Source organism: Trifolium pratense, linkage group LG2, assembly GCF_020283565.1.
Source record: "Trifolium pratense cultivar HEN17-A07 linkage group LG2, ARS_RC_1.1, whole genome shotgun sequence".
In the NCBI taxonomy this organism is placed as follows: domain Eukaryota; kingdom Viridiplantae; phylum Streptophyta; class Magnoliopsida; order Fabales; family Fabaceae; genus Trifolium; species Trifolium pratense.
Genome location: NC_060060.1, coordinates 54,732,602 through 54,754,575, shown reverse-complemented (window position 1 = coordinate 54,754,575; position 21,974 = coordinate 54,732,602). Strand labels below are relative to the sequence as shown.

General features: G+C 33.0%; 5 protein-coding genes across 5 annotated transcripts; 3 read left to right on the top strand and 2 right to left on the bottom strand.

Moving 5' to 3' along the window:
* Positions 1 to 1,434: 1,434 nt before the first annotated feature.
* LOC123903908 (IgM protease-like) lies at positions 1,435 to 5,506 on the bottom strand. Its single transcript, XM_045953592.1, has 5 exons — positions 4,908 to 5,506; positions 3,244 to 4,620; positions 2,944 to 3,138; positions 2,373 to 2,524; positions 1,435 to 2,260 (listed from the first exon to the last, which is right to left on the bottom strand). The coding sequence occupies exons 2-5, from the start codon at positions 4,580 to 4,582 to the stop codon at positions 1,805 to 1,807; spliced, it is 2,142 nt and encodes a 713-aa protein (XP_045809548.1). The 5' UTR covers positions 4,583 to 4,620; positions 4,908 to 5,506; the 3' UTR covers positions 1,435 to 1,804.
* Positions 5,507 to 7,697: 2,191 nt separating this feature from the next.
* LOC123904963 (glycine-rich cell wall structural protein 1-like) lies at positions 7,698 to 8,009 on the bottom strand. Its single transcript, XM_045954565.1, has one exon. It carries the CDS (start codon positions 8,007 to 8,009, stop codon positions 7,698 to 7,700), a length of 312 nt encoding a protein of 103 aa, XP_045810521.1.
* A 2,493-nt stretch (positions 8,010 to 10,502) lies between these two features.
* LOC123904962 (glycerol-3-phosphate acyltransferase 1-like) lies at positions 10,503 to 12,076 on the top strand. Its single transcript, XM_045954564.1, has 2 exons — positions 10,503 to 11,663; positions 12,047 to 12,076. Exons 1-2 carry the CDS (start codon positions 11,190 to 11,192, stop codon positions 12,074 to 12,076), a joined length of 504 nt encoding a protein of 167 aa, XP_045810520.1. The 5' UTR covers positions 10,503 to 11,189.
* A 5,311-nt stretch (positions 12,077 to 17,387) lies between these two features.
* Positions 17,388 to 18,902, top strand: LOC123904961. Its single transcript, XM_045954563.1, has 3 exons — positions 17,388 to 17,418; positions 17,910 to 18,481; positions 18,642 to 18,902. The coding sequence occupies exons 1-3, from the start codon at positions 17,388 to 17,390 to the stop codon at positions 18,900 to 18,902; spliced, it is 864 nt and encodes a 287-aa protein (XP_045810519.1).
* Positions 18,903 to 19,476: 574 nt separating this feature from the next.
* LOC123904960 lies at positions 19,477 to 20,022 on the top strand. The gene has a single exon (XM_045954562.1). It carries the CDS (start codon positions 19,477 to 19,479, stop codon positions 20,020 to 20,022), a length of 546 nt encoding a protein of 181 aa, XP_045810518.1.
* Positions 20,023 to 21,974: the final 1,952 nt, after the last annotated feature.

Sequence of the window (21,974 nt, the reverse complement as noted above, 5' to 3'; positions counted from 1 at the left end):
TGGAATCTAAATGGATGGCAGATTCTCACTAAGAGTTTTAATGATGATGGATTTGAACTATAAAATCATTTTAAAGTTTAAAATTTAAAAATAGTGAAATTTTGATCAAATAAAAAATAAATTAGGTTTGGAATAGAGAATATTCAAATACTTTCTTTTCGAATGAAATTCGCATGGATTAATTTTAAAAAAGTTAAACATTTAAATTTTAATAGATTGTTTTTAGTATAATTTTTAATCAAAAATGAGTTCGAAAAAGAAATTGATAGAGACATAATAGAAATAATTGCATAAAACAAATAACCAAGTTAGCTTGAAAATTAAACAAGATTCAAAGTCTTGATTTTTCTTAAAAAATAATTAAGAGATTAAACAATATGATATAAATATGAGCAAACATTTTCTTCGAATTCATGCACACCTTTATTTTGGGGTGACATTCATGCGCACTTAATAGGCATGTAAACTTCTTACGTCAGCGTTGGAGTGGGGATACTCGGCTCTACTAGGGTTTGCCCTAGGGTTCCCCTCTAGCCATGGTTGATGATGTTGAACATTCTTATGATTGTTCCCTCATGATGATGGATGAGTGTGTTACGAAAGATTTTGTTCAGATTTCTTCAATTGGAAAACATTCATGTTTTGCAACAGCAGCAAATTTCATTTCTTGTGATCAGTTTTAGGGTTCATGATGCAAAGAACAGTGATATGCAGCTTGGTGTAAACATTGAGTCGGTGTTGGCAATATATAATACAATGCATCGATGGACGCACAATATATAATCGGCTTTAGCAACTGATTCAGTGATGTATGATTCACGTGATATTGCAAAGTTAATTGATTCAATTTCAAGGGATTCAAGGGAGGCGGATGGTATTCGAAGCATGGTCAAATCTTACCTCAATGTTGTTCATGATAAGCACCTTAGAAGAGTTATGCAGCAACAAAGTTCATAGTTTTACTAAAAGAAAAAAATCATAAATCACACACTAAGCTAAGCTCTTAATAAAGACATTCGTGTCTCTCAGGTATAGTATTAATAAAGACATGTACCCTTTTGTTCAGCTAAAAAATCAGAAACATGCCTATAAGGGCAGGTGAAAACGGTTGTACTTGACTTGGCAATCTCAATCTTAACTACCCTAAGCTATTTTTCCTTATTTGCACTGGGAAATCAACAAAGATAGTACAGTATCTTTTTGTTATTTTCACCGGAATCCACATGTAACATTTTCTGACATCAAAGCAGAGAAGTCACAGTATTTTGGAAAAATTGACAAGTGACCTCATAAATTTATAATCAACCCCTTCTTACAAAGCTATACCATAATCTATTGCATGTGATTATCAAACGAAACACAGGGTTTGGAGAAAACTAGTTAGTACACACAGATAACAGATGGACAAAAATTGACATCATACAAATGAAAACATGCATCAACAAACAAAAAACAATTACATACCATTAACGGAATGATCCCACAGTTGAGTTCCATTTCCATGGCAGCAGAATAAACATAAGCTAATGTCAATTGTTTTCATCAAAGTCTAAAATATTTAGGAAAAGGTTCACTAAAACTAATTCAAACAGCAAGGAAAATATATCCACCCAAGTGGCTCTTAGTTTATGAAGTTCTAACACTAACAGAAATTTAAGTTCTCAAATGACAATTTTTATCTGATACAAACACCAGCAGACCTGCCAAGATGCACTCAAAGCTTCCATAATACCACTAATAACTAGCACGATGGCCATAAATAAGAAAGCTTCAAGCTACCTGAGACAAATCGCAGGCTAAGTGCCTACTGCCTCGTATTTTTACCTTGTGCCGCAAGTTTTGCAGCAACTTGCTCTTCAGACAAAGGTAAATAATAGATCCGAGGAGTTGCTTTGGTTTTGCGGAAGAGGTCGTCCAGAGTGACAATAGGTGGGTCCGCTTTCTCAGGAAGGGGTGGGGGAGATGGAAGACGTTCTCTTGCAACTGGTGGGGGCCTTGACAATGGAGGTGGAGGTGGGAGAGTAACTGGAAGAAGCTGCTCCCTCTGCTGACGTGGGGAAGGCTCTGGCTGCGAAGGTGGTGCGGGAGGAACTGTTGGAGCACTGATGACAGGGGCAGTTGGAGTAGGAGGAGCTTCTAACTTCATTTTCACTTCTTCAGGATCAACATACTCAGCAACTAAGAGTCGCCCACCATTTGGAGGCCATTGCAAATTATACACAGCATTCCGTGTCTCAGTGGCCTCTTCGATGGATGAGTACTACATCACCCAAAAAAACAAAGATTTCTTAGAAGTTAGAAACATATGATAAATGTAACATCACATTGGAATTCACAGTAACAGGAAGGTGGTGAGATAAGAACTATCTTACAGTAACATAGCAATGGGTCTTTATTTGGTCCATCCAGAAACTGCTAACACTCCCAGTTTTCCCAAGAAGTTCTTGCACTGCTTTTAGGGTAAATGGACGAAGGAATTGATCAATCCTGAGGGAATTAGTTGGGGTCCTTCGAGATGGTGGAACTGCCAAGAGAAACATTTAGACTCAAAAAGCAAGTGACAGGAGACCAAACACACACCAACCCGGCAACAAAGTAAAATCCTTAAAATACAGATATATTAATGCATACAACCAGAACCAACAACTAAACATTAACATCACTTAGTAAATGCATACAAGCATCGAAAATCAACCAACAAGGCATGTACACAAAATGCATTTAAGAGTATAAGATGTGCACAATTTGTGCTTTGCGAAGTAATAGTGTAAGATGTGCACAATTTGTGCTTTACGATGAGTATGAAATTAAAATTTGACAAGTGGCAGGATATTTATTAATTTGTAGCCAAGGAATTGAAAATTAATATTAATTACCACAACACCCTGATATAGGAGTATCGGTTCTTCATATATTTTTCGCATTTATATAATGTCAACTTACCAATGCGTTCTTTAGGGGTGTCATCAGTTGCAGAGGAATTAGACCTAGAGAAGTTGCGCTTCAGAGTAATTTGCCCATCCTTGGGTGTAGTAGCAGATCTGGGAGTAGTGCTTTGCAGATCTGACCCTTTAACTGTTTCAGTGTTCCACCTGCGCTGCCTTTTTGCAGGCTCAATGTTCGCAGCTAATGTTTGTTCTGTAAAAAAATTCCAATCATCATATATTTAAGTGCCTGCAGTTAGATGTATAGTAAAACCATCAAATAAAAAGTATTTTGGAGTGAAAAAATTCAAATGCTTACCAGGATATTTTCGCTTCTCAGTAAGGGAAACAGGACTAATGTCAATATCTTGGTGGGTATCGCTTTTTCTTGCGGATACACCATCTCCCACATCTGCTGTATTCCTTTCCTCCTTGACCATAGGTACTTCATTATTCTCAACTTTCTCTACAAGTTCATCAACATTAAACTTAGAATCATATTGCCTAGTCTCAGGCAAGTCCTCTTCCATGGAATCATCACCAGAACTTCTGTCCAAGTTCAACTTTTCTGGATACCCTACATCATCACTACTATTGGTTTTGTTCAAGTCTGGACTTGTAACACTGTTGTTATTTTCTTCAACAGATGGCTTTTTTTCATGCAGCCCTCCAACATCCATTGAATGCAATTCATCATAAACAGGTACATTTCTGGACGATGGTTCTTCCACCATCTCCGGCCTAACATTATCTTGTTCTAATTTGACATTATTATTAGCAATTATAGTATCCTTTAGTTCATTCTTTTGATTAATTGACACAGAATCAGTAGAAAAAGAATCAGATTTTACTTGAGACCCTAAACTAGGGTTGACCTCAGATACCTGGTTTTCGGGTGCAGAAGAGTCGGGCACGGGATCGTCGGATGGGGGCTTTGTGTCAGACTCCAATTGGGGCTTTGAGTCCTCAATGTCCAGCTGCGCCTTTGATTCCTCATTCTCTAGCTTGATTGCTGAATCCTCATTATTCTTCTCTGAACTATAAGAATCCTGACCACTGACTACTGCTTCTGTTGATACAGTCTCTGTGACCACGGTCTCGGTGACTGTAACAGTGGTCTCCACAGTAGAAGGATGGGCAACTACCTCCTCTCCCACATTAGCAGATTCACCACCAACAGGCAAAACTGCATGTTCACCTTCAACATCCATGGCCGACACACTATTATTAACGTCAACTGGTTCGGTAACACCATCCTGCTCAACATTCTTAATACTGTCATTATCCACAACCTCTGAAACCTTCACTGCATCACTATTCCCCTGTTCAGAAGTTTCAAATGTTTGGAAATTCTCCTTTTCAATCGTATCAACGACTTCAGCGTCCACATTATCAGTCTGGGCATCTTTCACCCCATCTACTTGAGCGTTTAAACCATTAGCCCCATCCTTCTCCGAACCCACAGCAGCCTCCTGTTCAGGGGAAGCCTCAGCAGTCTCCCTTTCATTGCGAAGAGCTTCATCCAAACGGTTAATTAAATCTTCCTTCAAACCTTTGGTAGCTAACTTCCTTCTCTTCAATTCCTCTTTCAACGCTGTAACCTTCCACTGGTTAATGGGCTTATCGTCCAAAATCGGGTATTTTGAATTCGATGACATTTTATCTAAATTATAAATAACAAAACACCTTCCTAAACCTGAAATAAGCCATTAAACCCTATCAACTCAAACAATATGAACCAAAGCAAACAAACAACATTGTTTCAACATTAAATCGCTAGAAACTAAACTAAATGTATAAAACAAGCTAGGGCACACAAATTATTTGTTAAAATTGCAACCTTGGCGAAGTAATTTGGTCACACAAAAATACCCAAATTGAAAAAAAGCAGCAGATCCAAAATAACCAAGCAATTTCAAATAAAAATCGTTAATAATGAAATTAACAAAAAATACATTAAAAAAAAGATTTACTTGTACTCACAGTGATGATAGTTTGCGGAGAATCGATGAAAAATTCCGTAGCTTCGTTTACCGAAACCCTAATTGGAGAACAGAAAACAATCACCGAAGATGAAGAAACAGAAAATAGCTTCGAAAATTAGAGTCCCCAACAAGCAAATCGAATGCAACCAAATTGATTTACTCCTGAAAACACTGAAGCAGAACAATGTCGAAAAAAAAATAACAAAAAAGAAACGAAACACGCAAAAATTAAAGTTGAGAATTTATGGAAAACAATGATGATAAGAGAAAATAAAGATTGAGAGATAGAAGAGTGCGAAATTGCTTCTCTGAAGAATTAATTTCTAGGGCTTCATGTTCATGTTTTTTTTTTTTAGGGTTCTTTGTGTTTGTGACACCTTATTACGTTGCGTTCCGTGAGGAGCCTGAAGTAATAATACTGGATGGGTCTCTTTTCCGCTGCGGTTAGCAACATAGATTTCGTACTAAACTTACGATATTACCCTCTACACACGTGGCTATAAGTTTATCGATAATTTTTCGAGTAACACTAACAAATTTTTATCGATAGTTCATGCTCATTTAGAAGGGTAGTCCTCATCTTGATCCTTGAAAGTTTGAAGTGATGTCATTATAGTCCTTATATATATCTAAATTGCAAATATATCTCAAGTGACTTTTTTGTTTGTAATTTTATTGACCAATTTGACTAATGAAAAATATATTTGAGGATCAAAATGACTTAAGTTTGTATTGGTGATTTTGATAAATTTAGGGACAATAGTTTAATTGTATTTGTTTGGTTGTTTTCACCATTCCTACATGTGTTTCTTGGTTTTTATTTGCTAACCTTCTTCTGTGTTTGTTGCTTATAGTTTGTTTGATAGTGGGAGAAGTGGTTTGGTGTTTGAGGGTCTGTTATCTTTTTAGTCTTTTGGTGATATTTTTTTATCTTGGTTGTTTTCTTGTTCTATGTTTTTATGGTGTTTTAGAATTATGACTTGAAATTGAATGTATTTGTATATAGAAGTTCACTGGTCTGGTAGGTGAGATGATACAATTTAACCAAAAAGAAATTATTTAACCTTTTTTGGTTGGTTGCAAATGAAACAAAAATAGGGTGAGTGATTCCATTAATTTGGACTGACTTAATTTCTTATGATTAATTTATGATAATATCCATAAAAAAAGGAAGAATTAATAATTAAACATTGTTAACAGGCACGAAGAATGTAAGTATGAACTTCTATTTATTTTGGTTAAACTTGTTCTAGGACCGTTATAGAAAACATGTATCCGTGGTTCTTACTTTTGAAATTCAAATTACTAATTGGGTTTTTTTTTTTTTTCTTTTCATTTTGCAGAATTTCATTCAATTTACTTTTCTCAATTGGACCTGGTGAGTTTATCATTTTTCATTGCACATTTTATATCTTTCATTTCTTGGAGGCTTAATACTTGATTAAGCATAGTTGTACTGTGAATGCATCTTGATTAAGCTTAAATTAATCTTCTAACCAATCTGTAAGTTTTATTATATTAGTTACTTTAAGACATTATTTTATAATATGTCATTTGAAGTGAGAGACATTAGTTACTTTAAGACATTATTTTATAATATGTCATTTGGTATATTATTTTACATGATACAGATTATGGAAATTCCTGTGCATCGAAAGTGGATGTATAATAGAGTTACTCCAAACCGAAGGGAGCTAATACGGGAATTTGTAGAAGGCGTTCAAGGTTTTATTGAAAATGCAATTAGGCAACCTCAATTTTCTAGTAATGGTGGTACACTAAGGTGCCCGTGCAAAAAACATAGAAACAAAGCTTTCTTTACTCCAGGTGAGGTTATGGTTGATTTGTGTAAGTATGGTTTCAAACCAAGATATTGGTGTTGGGATTCACATGGGGAGAGTTTAATTAGTTCAAACCATAGAAATGTAAATAGTGGCAATGAAGAAGGTACATGTAGTCAGTCGCTAAATGTCGAATCACAAAGAAATCTATATGAATCTATGGTTTTTGATGCTCTTGGTCCAGAAATTATAGATCAATTAGAAAGGATTCAAGTTTCATACAAAAGAACATTCAATTGGAAAGTCTACTATGAATTGTGGAGTATGTGTCAAACGTACAGGCTATGGTGAATATGAGAACGATTTCTATGGCCAACTTGAAGAAATAATTCAAATTGAATATCCTGGATTACCGTTAAAAATGGTCATGTTGTTCAAATGTGAGTGGTTTGATCCAACAATTGGTAGAGGAAAAAAGGTGGATGAAACACATGGTATCATTCAAATTCGACACAATAGACACTATGGAATGTATGACGCATTTATTATTGCCCAAAAAGCAATTCAAGTGTATTTTGCTCCACATCCAATAAGGACCAGGAGTAATGCAGACTGGTGGTTTGTCATCAAAACCAAAGCTAGGGGAGTGATTGAGGATAACAATTCTGCATATCAAGAGGATTTCATTGATCAAAATTGCGATCTCATCTCAGCTGAACTTGATTCAACTATTATTTTACAAGATATTGATGAAACATTTGAAGAAGCTGATGTATTAGATGATGCTGATTATGAATTAATTAATGAAGATGGTGAGATAGACAGTGATGAGGAGGAGGAGGGTGAGGAGATTGATGATGTGCTTGATGAAGATGAAGAGTTTAGATATTGATGGTGTGCTTGATGATAGTTTTTTTGTTGATTTAATGCTTGATATTTGTTTAGCGTTGCATTTTAATGATTATTTTGATGTTATTATATTAGATGTACAATACATTTCTTTTATTTTAGATGGCAGGTAGAGGTACAAATAGAGGTGGGAGAACAACAACCTCTTGAGGCCGACGTGTAGCTAGTAGAGGAAGACTTATTTTACAAGATTCTCCAACACCTACACCACTTATTCCTACAACAACTCCAATCCCAACACCAACTCCAAACCCATCATCTATAGTACCTATCCTTACAACAACTCTAACCCCAACACCTTCTCCAGCCCCAACATCTACACCTACTCCTACAACAAATCCAACCCCAACACCTTCTCCAGCCCCAACATCTACACCTACTCCTACCCCCAACACCACAATGTCAATCATTAAGTCCTGAATCTCAAGAAAATGATATTATTGATCAAGAGTTACTTCAGGAAATAGAGCCTTATGGAAATGAGTAAGTAATGTCGTGTTATTTTACATTAATTAGCCACTTTTATTTTTGTGAAATATGATCAATGTACATTTTTTTTTTGTATTGATAAATTTAATCCATCGTTTGTTGTCCGTTGTTTAACTGCTGCCATTAAGAGCAGGTATGATTGGTTTTGTCCCACATGGGGAGATGCAACTAAGTCTATGAGAGATTTTTGGTTTAAAGAATTTAAGGTAAGTATGATATTAGATTATTATTGTGTTTTTTATATTCCTAAATAATCTTAATACATTTTCTGATTTCATATAAGGTAATTTTCTTTGCTTTTGTAGAAATATTGCAAATGGCAGCCCAAATATGAAGCACGTATTCGCCGAATTTTTGACATTAAGGGGGATGTTCGATATAGGGGTATGATGTATCAAGCTAGAGCTAAGTATGCAAAAAGCTCTATTTATGAGCGAAAATACATTCCTGAACCAATAATATGGAAGGAATTGATACATCATTGGGCATTGGATAAGAAATTTAAGAATTGGTCAGTGGCAAACACTGTAAACCGTGCTTCAAATGAAGGTAGCTCTATGCATACTGGCGGGTCTATATCTATGGGTGAACATGAACGTAGGATGGTAAGATAAACTTTAAATTGATTGTTTAAACATTTGAATTTATGAACAATTTATTAGGATTTTCTCATTGATATGAAACTTTGTAGGAAGCAGCTACAAGGGTCAAGCCTACCATGGAGGAGGTGTTTACTAAGTGTCATTTAAAAGAAGACAAGTCTTGTGTTGATAAAAAAGCTGAGAAAGTAATTGTATGTGATATTAACTATTTGTGGTTTTTCACAAATTTTGTAATTAACATGCATAGTTTAAAATTGTTTGTTTAGTAAAATGATTAATGTCACATAATTGAATATTTTGTAAGAAGGATTTAAAAGAAGAAAAAATGAGCTTACTGAACTATCCTTGTCCCAAAATGAGAATATTGATGGATTGCCATGTGAAACCCAACCTATTCCAGATGACTTGACTATTTGGAAGGAAGTTGTTCCCAAAGGTAAAAAAGGGACATTATATGGTTTTGGTTCAATAGGATCAAAAATTTCATCAGGGTATACTCTTAGTTCATGCTCATTTGTATCTAAGGAAACACATCTAGAACAACAATTGATTGAGTGTCAAAAAAAGGTAAAGGAGCAACAAGCTGTAAATGAAGAACAAAAACTTCAGTTGTAGAACCAACATAAAAGAATTGAATCAAATGAAAGCATGCTGGCTGCCGTATTTGGAAAACTAAACATGCCGCTACCTGCAAACTTTGCCTCTGCAAGTCCTATGCAAGATGGATCAAATGAGATTGGTGATCCCTCTAATAGCAATAATGGTGATGATTTTGATGTTGATTTGGATGACTATACATGATCTACATGATTAAGTAACTATATAAGCTATTTTGTTTTGATACAATGATGATTACCTTTATGACTTTAGTCAGGTTTATGTTTGATGAGATGTGAGTATTTTGATGAAGATTAAAAATGTAGATTGACTATATGATCTACATGATTAAGTGACTTTAGTTTGTTTTGTTTTGGTATAGATTGATGAGTACCATGACTCTTTGAACTTTATGTATGAATCCATTTGCTTCTAATTTAATGTTATTATAATCTACTTTGTGTTACTTTGTATGTGAATTTTGTTTTGATACTATGTTGTCTGTGATTTGGTAGCACAAAAATGATGTTTTTTGTTCTTTTCCCAAGTATGTAGATGGATTTGTAGTGCTTTGCAGGTTTGGTGTTTTCGTTAAGGCATATTTTTAGCCAATTCTTGCTTTATGCATGTTATTTTCACTACTACAATTTTGGCCTACAATAGCACTAATTTAATAGCACTTTTATGAAAGTGCTATTAAAAACCTAACACAGAGCCCCTATGATAGCACTTTTACAAGAAGCGCTGTCAAAACCTAGAATTTAAGTACAATATAATAGCACTTTATTTAAAAGCGCTATAAAAGCTGTGAATGCTGAACAAAATAATAGCACTTTTAGAAAAGCGCTATAATAGCATAAATTAAGAAAAAAGAAATTCGCTCTTGGTTAGGTATCGAACCCTCGACCCTTGGTTGTTCATTGATAAAGATCTACTAATCTAATAATAAGAAAACGCAACACCTCATCTTCATCTTTGAGCTTCACAATACACACTTTCATCTTCCTCTTCTCTCCATCATTCAATCGTTCCTCTTCTCCTCGTCGTTCCTCCATGTTCATCCTTATCAAGCTCCTTCTTTTCAACGCAACACCTCTATCTCCGTCGAACCCTAAATCTCGTGATTTCTCTCCCGATCCAGCAAGAACCTCACTGTTGAACCCTAAATTCACACTCTCAACACCTCTTTCCCTCAAGCCCTTTTTCTATGTCTCGTATGTGTTTTAGGAACTCAAGGTAATTTAAATTCCAGTTGCTTTGCAGGAACTCAAGGCAATTTAAATTTCTCTTTTTATTTGATTTTTAAGATTCAACTTGTTTGGGTTTTTTTTTATTAATTTTGTCATGGGTTTGTAGGAAGAGTTTATGGGTATGCAGGAAAACTAGTGGAATTAATTTTACAGTTCAACAAGACAAGTATCTTAGTGTGAATTTTAGGAGGGGAAAAACTCGTGTAACAAAGACAAGTATCCTTGTTGTGGTGGTTGTTTTTGAAGAATTGAAGCATTATCTTAGTGTGAATTTTATTGGGATAGAATTGAATTTGACCCATGTTTTCTTCTGATCTTAAGTGCTTCATCTGTTGAGTCTATGAGGATTACACAATTGTTCTGTTTTTGTGTTTTTATAAGTTTGATTTCTGGATTTCTATTGTTCCTATCTTCTTCATGAACCAATTTTGAGTTGAGTTTTTTTTTTATTGTTCCTTCCTTATTGTATATGCTAATTCATTGCTTGAAAAGTTATAGCTTTAATTTGTTTGATCTTTCATCTAAACCACTTCATCAACCTTCAATTTCTCCTAGTATTTTGAATTGTGATTTAAAAGGTAGAGAGTCACAAACACTCGTTTGTGACATTCATAGTGTCCTATTATGAACTCATTCTTTCTTTCCTTATTTCATGCTAGTTGCTTTTGAAGGTGGTAGCATTTTAAGAGCTTTTATATTACTTTCTTCATGTCCTATATTATGGTTTTTAAGCTATGAACTTAAGCTTAAAGTTATGATCTTCATAACTTTTTGTGGACTTAAAATAAAGGACATGGAAATGATTGCAAGAGTTGTTTTACCAAAGTTTTACATGGAGAATCTTAATCTTATGGCTTATGAGGTTTTGGTATCAGCAAAGTGTAGAGTTTTCTTCACTTCTGTGCCAAAAGTTATGGTTGAGGGATTTTTGAAGGAATATTTGAATGGTGATGATGTTATAGCTACTGAATTGCAAAGTGTTGGATGTTACTTCACTGGTTTGATCTCTAAGCATGGTTTGGTTGTTAAGCATAGTGCAATAATGGATTATTTTGGAGATAAAAAGCCTGATTTAGGGATTGGAAGCACATGTGTCAATGATCATCATTTTATATCATGTTGCAAGGTATATTTCAAGCTAGATTATGCTTTTTACTACTATATTTTTTTTTAAACATAATACTAGTGTGAAGTTGACTTTAGCATCTCAGAGTGGAATACAAGTTACAGTTTCCCTGTTGAACATTTTTATAAACTAAACTCCTATTTTGGCCCTTCCGAGTTTCACATCAAGAGAGCTTAAAATCGATTCATCTTTAATAAGCAGCTTTGGTTTACAGACAACCAATTTGTCTTCACTATTCACTGTGCTTTTCACATTAGACGGAAATATCTGCAGTTTGTATGCCATAATTTTTGTTCTGTGACCGTGTTTTGTTCGAATTTCATTTAATACATTTTTGTCATGTCAATAGCTGATGTTATCTGCTTTGTCTTGTCTACCTACAGCCTTGCCAATTGGAGAATATGCCGCAGTAACTTTTCTTTTGTTTTTCGGCCTAAAATCAATAAAAGACGCATGGGATCTTCCTTCATCTGTGGTTAAAAAATGGTGATAACAGCACTCCATGAACTTGATGAACTTGCTTCAGCAGAAGAACTCGTGAAAGAAAAGGTTTGAATCCCATCATATATATCAATGTCTGTAGTCATGAATTTTTTCGGTAAAGTTATATAAGACGCAACAATTCAGTGGTGATATATGGTTGAATTATTACTTTGATATTGGCACTTCAACCGTCATTTATACCTTTAACCAGATCTTTCCAAAATATATACAGGTATCGCAACGGCTTTCAAATCCACTTGAGATTGTATGGAAATCGTTCAGCCTTGTATTTTTTGTTGTAAGGCTCCTTTTCTCTGATCTTTTGTATTGGTAAACAGCTTAGTATATCCTTCTAAATCTGGTTAAAAATCATCACTATAACAACACGACAAAGCACTCATCGTAGTTATGCACTGAGAATCTCACAATTTGATGTATGCCATGTTAGATTGAGGAATGGACTTCGTTGTGCAACATATTAAAATTGGAAATACATTCATTACTTATCTAATAGTTTGTTATGCCCATTTTCTAAATCATGAGTTTCCATTAGTTTGATATTTAATTTTGGCATGAGCCTTGGTCTTATAACTTGGTATTTTGATGTTATTGGTTGGTATTGCTTTTGCAATTGTTTGTATCATAGTTTCAAATTGTTGGTGGTTTAAAAACACCGCATCAAAAAGCTTCTCTATCATGTATATTAATATTTATAAGCTACTGTTGAACTTTTTCATTCTCTTTTTAATTTTTCAGGGTCTTTTTGAAAACATGAGAGATGCTGGCTTGGAAAATGGCAGAGGATTGCTTAGGTTAATACTAGTTTGTCTTGTTTTAATTAGTGTTATGAACATCGTATGTCGCTTAGGTTAATTATTTGGAAATGGTCCGGGAGCTTATTGTCAATGTTGTAGTTAACCAAGCTTTGGTATTACTAGCAAGGAAGTTTGCTTTTATCTTGGACATAGAATTGCCTTGCTTCTTTATCTATTTTGTGAAGGAAGGGAACCTCATGTAATTTGATTGTACTTATTGGTCTTCTTTGTTTTTATCTTTAATATATTTTTGGCCTTTTGACCTTTGTATTATTTGCCATTATATTTTAAGTTTCAAAATTAAGCTTCAAGTCACCACTTATTGAAAAAAATACAATAGTTCCGGGTTGTATAACAAAATATTGAAACAGATCTGCAGAAGAAATTTTTAAAAAAAAAAAACATACAATAGCGCTTTTGTGATGAAGCGCTATTAAAGATAGGGCAAACAATAGCACTTTTAAGCACAAGTGCTATTGAAACTGAAACCTATGATAGCACTTTTGTAAAAAGCGCTATTAAAGCATGTCATGAAAAAGCGTTATCAATAGGTATACTATAGCGCTTTAGTGTAAAAGCGCTATTAAAGATTGGTCATACAATAGCACTTTTAAAAGCGCTATGATAAGTACAGACTTTTAATAGCACCAGCTTCTATAACACTTTAAAGTGCTATTAAAGCAAAAAAAAAGTGCTATAGTAGCCTTTTTCTGTGGTAGTGTTTTTATTTCCTTTTAGTCCTAATAGACACGCATATGATGGTCTAATTATGTCTATTTTTTGACTAAAAAAGTTTTAATATTCTGTCCTAAATTTGTGTGAAAAGTTAATTAATAATAATATAAAAATACACATAGTCCGTCCGAATTTTGTGTGAAACAAATAAGTAATTCGTCTGAAAATAATTTTTGTTCCATGTGAAATATTTGTGAAACGTATTTAAAATCTGTCTCAAATTCGTCTGAAATAAGTTCAATACAAAACAAATATGGTTTATGATTTTTTGTCGAAATTGCGTGTGAAATACGTCTGAAATAATTTGGGACGGAATTTCCAACGGAATATGTTAATTAGCCACGAGGCTTTTTCGGACAGGAGCCATTCCGTCTGAAATCTGTGTCAACGTGATATTCCGTCGCAAATCCGTGTGAACTGCGTCTTAGATCCGTCCGAAATCGCCAGTTTTCTAGTAGTGATTTTACAAGTAAATGAATGAATGTTTAATATAAATTATATATTAACATAATTTTAATTTATTTTATAAATATAATTATTCTTTAAGTATTATATTTAAAATATTAGACACAATAATAAACTTATTACTACTAAAAACATATGAAAAAAATTAATTCACCTTAAAATTTAAAGTTTTATAGTAAATAATAATACACGGGAATGAATATTTCACAACATTTTTTAATATATGGGATGAAAATTTTACAAAAAAAAAATATTTAATATAAATATTACACACGGGGATAAACATTTAATAGTAAAAACTAATACAAATTTTCATATAATATACCAATGTAATATTATATTATATGTATATAAACAATAATAATACAAATAAAATTATATATCACATTTCTACAAATTAAAATAAAAAAACTACATGTCATAACATCTCTACATTTTTAGGGGTGAAAACTAACCCGTGCTTGGTACGTGTATATTATACTAGTATATTATATTTAGGAATCCACATTAGAAATTTTTAAGAAAACTTTTACCTAAGAAATTAATGACTACCATTAATGATGTCACATGTGACTTTTTTACACGGAGTCTTTTTATTTATAGGAATTTTGTTAATTAAATTAAATTTTCCGAGCTTGACATTTTAATTCCCTCCTTAATCTATCAAAAAATCTAAGATTAAAAATCAGAACCATAACTTGTTAAAAATCACCAATTTATCTATAGTTAAAATATGTGTGTGAAAAATGCCTCTTAATATTGATTTGAATCAAATTTATAATAATGAATCTCCTATTGATTTTGTTCAAATTGACTTAAATGGGTGTCTACCATACAAAGAAGAAGAAAATAATGTTGACTTGAATGTGGTTCATTCATACGAAGGAGAAGAAGAAAGTACCGTCGAGTTCATGAATGTGTCTCTTTCATATGAAGAAGTTTTTCATGAAAATGAGGTTGAAGCTCATTCTTCCATTAATCACATAGACAACCATGGTGATATTATCTCTCTAGATGAGGCAACATGTGCTGTATTTTTTCCATGAAATCTTTATTTTATTTAAGCTTTTGATTTTCTAAAATGCATCAATATGTTTTTAGTAAAAAAAAAAAGCATCAATATGTTACTCCTAGTTATTTTTAGTTTGCTTTTGGCATCGGTAGTATATACTCCCTATTTTCAACAATTTGTTTTAATTTGTTGATTTTGGTGTTTTTATCTTGACTTCGGTCTAGATTTTGTTTTAAATTTGCTCTGTTTGCAGCTGTTTGCTGTTTTGTTTATTCTACTTAATGAAGCTTAAATTAATTTACTCTGTTTGCTACTGCTATTTGTCTAAAACTTCATTTAGTTAAAATAAACATATGTACTTTTGTTATCTCTATTGCCTTGTTTTCATTTTTTATTTTATTTTATAATAATGCTTCTTTATTTCTTTCTAAATAATGTTTCTCCTATTTTAATAATTTATTTACCTAGATTAATCTTCATCCTCAAATCTTTTCTAGTGTTAAAATTGTTGATTATGGCGAACTTATCATTGCAATTCAAAATCAAGAATGAGATTAACACATATATATGTCTTTGTGGTCAATGATTAAATTAAACCTGATGTTAAACCCAGGGTCATCCATAAAATTTTGGATGCCCTGTACGATTATAATAATATGTAAAAAAGTTAAATATCATACTAATTTTTAAAATTTCACACCAATTAGATTTAATTGTTAAATTCTTTCTGATAATTTTTAATTCATCAAATAGATTTTATTATCAAGATCATAAAAGTCAAGCCTATTTTAAAATTTATTTATAATATTAATTATATAATTTATTTATTGTGACACGCACACACGCACCACGATATGCAAATGTGTGCTCTTTTCTTAACATGTTATACTTGATATTAAACTTGCTTATTAGTAATTCACCCTATTTTCTGTTTGGTTTTGGATCTTGTTGTTACTTTGTATATGTCGAGTGTTTATAGATGAATCCAGACGTTTTCTTGGCTCATTCGGGGGTCCGACGCATTGAGTTCATTGAGGAAGCATGTATTGATCCATGGGAGATCGACGGTGTAAACAGATCCGTAATCTTCAACAGACTAGTTAGTATGGCTACGGGATACAGTGTGTTAGTAGTTCGCGAGACATTAGAACAACCTCTACCACTTGAAAGGTCATACTTATCATTACATCAGATGTTTGGTAACACCCCACTTGCACAAAGAGGAGTCAATCCACTTAATGTAGCAGCACCTCAACAACCCTTGGTTCCACAAAATGAAGTGCCGGTTGTCGTTCCCGATGAAGTGGTCGAAGATGATAATGGAATGAACTTTATGTCTGAAGAAGAGGATCCGAAAGAAGATCCTTATCTTCGTTGGGAGAAAGGAGAATTCTGCCCAAACAGCCATCTCTAGCCACATGACTACCTAACGTGGACTAGAGTTTTAAAGGTGTCTAAATTAGTTATTTTGTAATATATTGCCCTTAAAAACTCTCCTTTTGAAAATACCTAACTTAAGTGGTCTAAGAAGTCTAAGCTAGTTGTTCCTAATTAAGCTAAATAAGTCTCGTAATGTTTATTAAAAAAAAAAAAGTCTCGTAATGTGTATCTCATCCTTGTAAGATAGTAGTTGTGATGACTCTTGAAAACAATGATTCCTAGACTAAAGGGTTGTATAGTATTAATGAAATGTGGTATGAAGGTTAGGAAGTTAATGATATTGTAATTCCATGGACCGATTAAAGTCATAAATGAAGAAGGATTAATAACCTCATGAAAAATTGATTTAGATTATTGTATAATAATGACATGTGGCAGTATTGATTATGTATTTAATTAATAGAGGTTTCCTTAAAAGTTTCCTAGAGGATTCCTAAATATAATATGGAAAATGCTAACTAGTGTCCCTGGATACTGGTTAAGGAGCTAAATAAGGTATGAATGTATTGGAAATTGTGTAATTTACTTTTTATAAGTATAAAAAATGCTCTTTTCAATGCAAAAATTACTTCTTTTGGTATCTTTAACTAGTGCCCCAGGGGCACTGGTTAGCATGACCCATATAATATAAAGAGATATAGAGATATAGATATTTGGCAACAAAAATTGTTTAGTTTAGAGTGTATTAAATAATATATTATAGAGATTTATTAGTTCATCTTCTTAGACCAAGTGCAATGAGTATGTTGAATATGAATTCAACACATAAAATGTATGCAATGGGGTGTTGATAGTAGATTTGAAGGTGAGTTGGAGGGGAGAGGTGATGAATGGATTCAACACAATTGAAGGATGACAAGGGGGACCACACGGCTTCAATTTTGTGGCTGAAATGAGGCGCGTGTAACACACGCGCGCAGGAGGCAAGTGTGGCTGCTTGCACGCGGAGAGAGAAGAGGTGGGTGATAAGATTCAGCCACGTGGCTGGCTGAATTTTTATCCATTTAATACTTTGAACTCAATTATTTTGTTGCAAATTAATTTTTTATTTTTTCACCAAAATTCATGATTTTTTTTGTCTATAAATAGAGACTTGGTTCATTTGATTTGGACACAGAAAAAAAAATCGATTTTTTCACTATATTAATCTTATTATTATCTTTCTATTAGTGTTAATCTTGAAGTATTAGTTTTTTTTTTGTGAAATGGATCCCAATAATCATTTCAACAGCCAAAATTCTTCTAATTATCCCAACAATTATCAAAATCCCAACAATTTTCAAAATCTCAACAATTATCAAAATCCCAACAATTTTCAAAATCCAAATCAATTTTCCAACCAACATCCTCAAAACATACCTAATTTTGGTTTTGCACCAAATTTCAACCAGTCATCTTCTGTTCCAAACTTTCATCCATATTGTGGATCTATGATGAGAAATCTATCTCAAACACTCCCGTTTAATGGTTATATGCCAATGGTGAATGAAAATGTTCCGAGTGGTGGTGCACCTGAATTTCCCGAATTTTCAACACAAATAACTATTGCTAATGAGGATTCAACTCCTAAGAGCAAGAAAACCCCGCAACCATCATGGAACACTGAACAAAATTTGGTGCTAATTAGAGGGTGGATCAAATTTGGAACAAGCAGTGTTGTCGGGAGAAACCAGAAAGGTGAAACATATTGGGGTCAAATTGCTGACTATTGTAATGAGCATTGCTCATTCGATCCTCCGCGTGATGGAGTTGCATGCCGAAACCGTTTTAATTATATGAACAAAATACTAGGTAAATGGATTGACGCTTATGATGGCGCTAAGCGTTTCCAAGGAAGCGGTTGGTCTGAGAATGATGTTTTGGCAAAAGCGCAGGAAATATATACATGTGGGAAGAATGTTCGATTCACTTTAATGGAAGAATGAAATGCTCTCCATGATCAACCACGTTATAGTAGTCAAGTAGGATCTGGAAGTAGTGGATCTAAGAGATCTCACGAGAGTGATGCATGTGGCTCAAACTCTGTAGGATCTAGTGCTCGTCCTATGGGTAGGGAGGCAGTTAAAAAAAAGGGTAAAAAAAAGCAAGGAAACCTCGGAGGTGGTGGAAAAAGAATGGACTGAATTCAAACAATTAAGGGAGAAAGAGCTTGAACAAATGGAGAAAATGACACTGATGCAACAAGAGGCTAACAAAGTGGAGAAAATGAAATTGTATCTACAGTTAAGTTCCGATGACCGGAAGAAAAAAATGTTGGAAAAGTTGGCCCAAGAATTGTTTGATGATTAATTTCAAGCAAGTATTTGTCTGTAGTGTTTGCTTTAATTTTATTGCATTTGAATATGTCAGTTTTATTGTGTTTGAAAATGTTAGTGTAGTGTTTGCTTTAATTTTATTGCGTTGATTTATGTCAGTGTAGTGTTTGTGACATTTAAATTATTGTATGCTATCATTATTGTATGCTATCCCGATAATTAACTCTATACAATATTTATTTCAAATCCGTCTGTGGTCTGCCACCCAAATCGAATCTAATCTTTATCCGATAATTAACTCTATACAATATTTATTTCAAATCCGTCCGTGGTCTACCACCCAAATCGAATCTAATCTTTATCTGATAATTAACTCTATACAATATTTATTTCAAATCCGTCCGTGGTCTACCACCCTTTTCGAATCTAATCTTTATCCGATAATTAACTCTATACAATATTTATTTCAAATCCGTCAGTAGTCTATCATTTATATATAGGGACTCATGTAACCATTTATGTACCAATCTACCTCCAATATCCCAAATCTCATCCAACTACTTCCAATATCCCAAATCTCATCCAATCTACTTCCAATATAACAAAAAATGGATCCATCAAAATTTCATTTTGATATCGCAGCCTACAAACAAAGACGTGAAATTGATGACGCTTATATACTCAATCGATTTAGAGAGCGTCGAAAGAAAATATTGGAAGATAAAGCACCTCGTACTAGAAAATATCTCAATAGAGATCATGCAGCGGCAAACCAAAGACTAATTGACGACTACTTTGCCGATGAACCTACATATGACGATGCAATGTTTCGTCGTCGCTACCGGATGCAAAAACATGTTTTCCTTCGAATTGTTGGGGACCTTTCAAGTAGTGATAACTACTTAACCCAGCGAGTTGATGCAGCCAATAAAGAAGGTATATCACCTTTAGCAAAATGTACCACAACAATGCATATGTTAGCATATGGTATGGCAGCAGATGCGGTCGATGAGTACATCAAAATAGGAAGTACTACATCATTGGAGTGCTCACGTAGATTATGTAAAGGAATCATACGATTGGAATGGGACGTGATTGAAGAAGATTTGTATCGTACTAATTATTACGTTGCTTGTGTGTGTATCACATTTTAAATTATTTGTATCGTACTAATTATGTTGCTTGTGTGTTGTATTGCATTTCAAATTATTTGTATCGTACTAATTACGTTACTTGTGTGTTGTATTTTAAATTAAGTTAAGATGATTTGTATCGTATAATTTCATTAAATAAATTTTGTTTTTATTACAAAAAACTAAAAAATAAATCGTTAAGTGTTAATTATCTTAATTTAATTTTAATCGATAATTGTAATTTTATGTAATCATAAAAAAAAAATATAAATTTAAATAAGAATATGAAATAAAAAGTGGTGGGGTAGAGAAAGTGGTGGGGTAGAGTGTTGAATGAAAAAACTATTGGAGAGGGTAAAAGTTGAATGTGTGTTGAATGATTAGGTGGAAGAAAGAGAAAATGATGTGGAGTGTTGGGAAGTGAAAAAGTAGTGTTGAATTTTGTTTACCATTGTACATGGTCTTATAACTACTGTTCGATTATAAATATAAATAAAAATTAATAAGAGCAATTAACTTTATTTCTTATAACGACATGTGGCAGTATTAATTATGTATTTAATAGAGGTTTCCTTAAAAGTTTCATAGAGGGATTCCTAAATATAATATATAGAGATATAGAGATAGAAATATAGAGATATAGAGATAGAGATATTGAAATATCGATTTTTTTTTTTTTTTGATAGCAATTGAAATATCGAATTTGATTTTCACTAATAAAAATCGAAAAATTGAAATATAAACCTCATGATTCAAGTTTTTGAGTGATGAAATAGGCAAGTAGTAGTAATAATAATAATAATAATAATAATAATAATAATAATAATAATAATAATAGTAATAATAAGTAAATAAAAGAAGAAAGTAATGTACAGTAGTAGTACTTGAGAGAGCTAAAAAGGCAAAATCCTAATCATTGGATAACAGCAAATGCTTACGGAGCAGCAAATGCAATTCACATGACTCATTGCTACTTACTTTGGTTTTATTGCAATTCCAGCTAGTATGCCCCGTGCTGCATATGCAAATAATGCAATACAATAGAATAATATATTTGAATTTGAATTTGAACATCTAGCTAATTAATTTGTTTTTCACTTTAGAGTTTAGACACCAATTCTCCCCCTTACAATAAGACCATTCTTTTTGTTTTAGACAAAATATATTAAGACCATTCTAATCTAATGTGTGCCGTAATTGCATGTATTCTATTTCTATACCCTATAATTGCTCCACTGTGTAAGTGTAACTATAAGCTTTTGCTTGCCAATTAAGCACAAAATAACCGGAGATAGATCCATGACATATTGGCAGCTTGCTTGCAACTCATAAAAAGAGGTTGAAGGTGTTAAAATTGTTAGTCGAACATAACTCAATTTTATAAAATTGACTTGTAATATAAAAATAATCTCTATTTATAAATTCGTGTACATGTCATCTCACATTAAGTGTGAGACTTTTTAATACACTTTCTTATGCCCAACATTATTAAACTTAATGCGTCGATAGCAAAATTCTGAAATTAGATGACCACCAATCTTAAAAAATATTTGGAGATCAATTTGATGTAAGTATATGGACAACTATTTAAGAATCCATCTAAAAAAATTATGTTAGAAACTTGGTGATTATGACATGCCCAAATCTGATCCTAAAATTTACTAATCCAACTCTAGTTAAAATCCTGCAACACATTTTTGCAAAAATAAACTTAATTTTAAAATAAACTCGTATCGCAAAAATAAGCTTTTGATTTTAAAATAATCTCGTAAAGCTTAATTAAACTAATAAAAATTATTGTATCTTATTTCATTGATCAATTTAAAGGTGTTTTTTTCTCTCTATTTTTACGTGAATTTCAAAGTGTTAGCGGTAATAGTATAATCAAGTAGTACTAATATTAGAGTAGGCATCCTCTCAATTTCTCAAAAGAAATGATGTTTTATTACACTAATACTAATAATAGTAAGGTA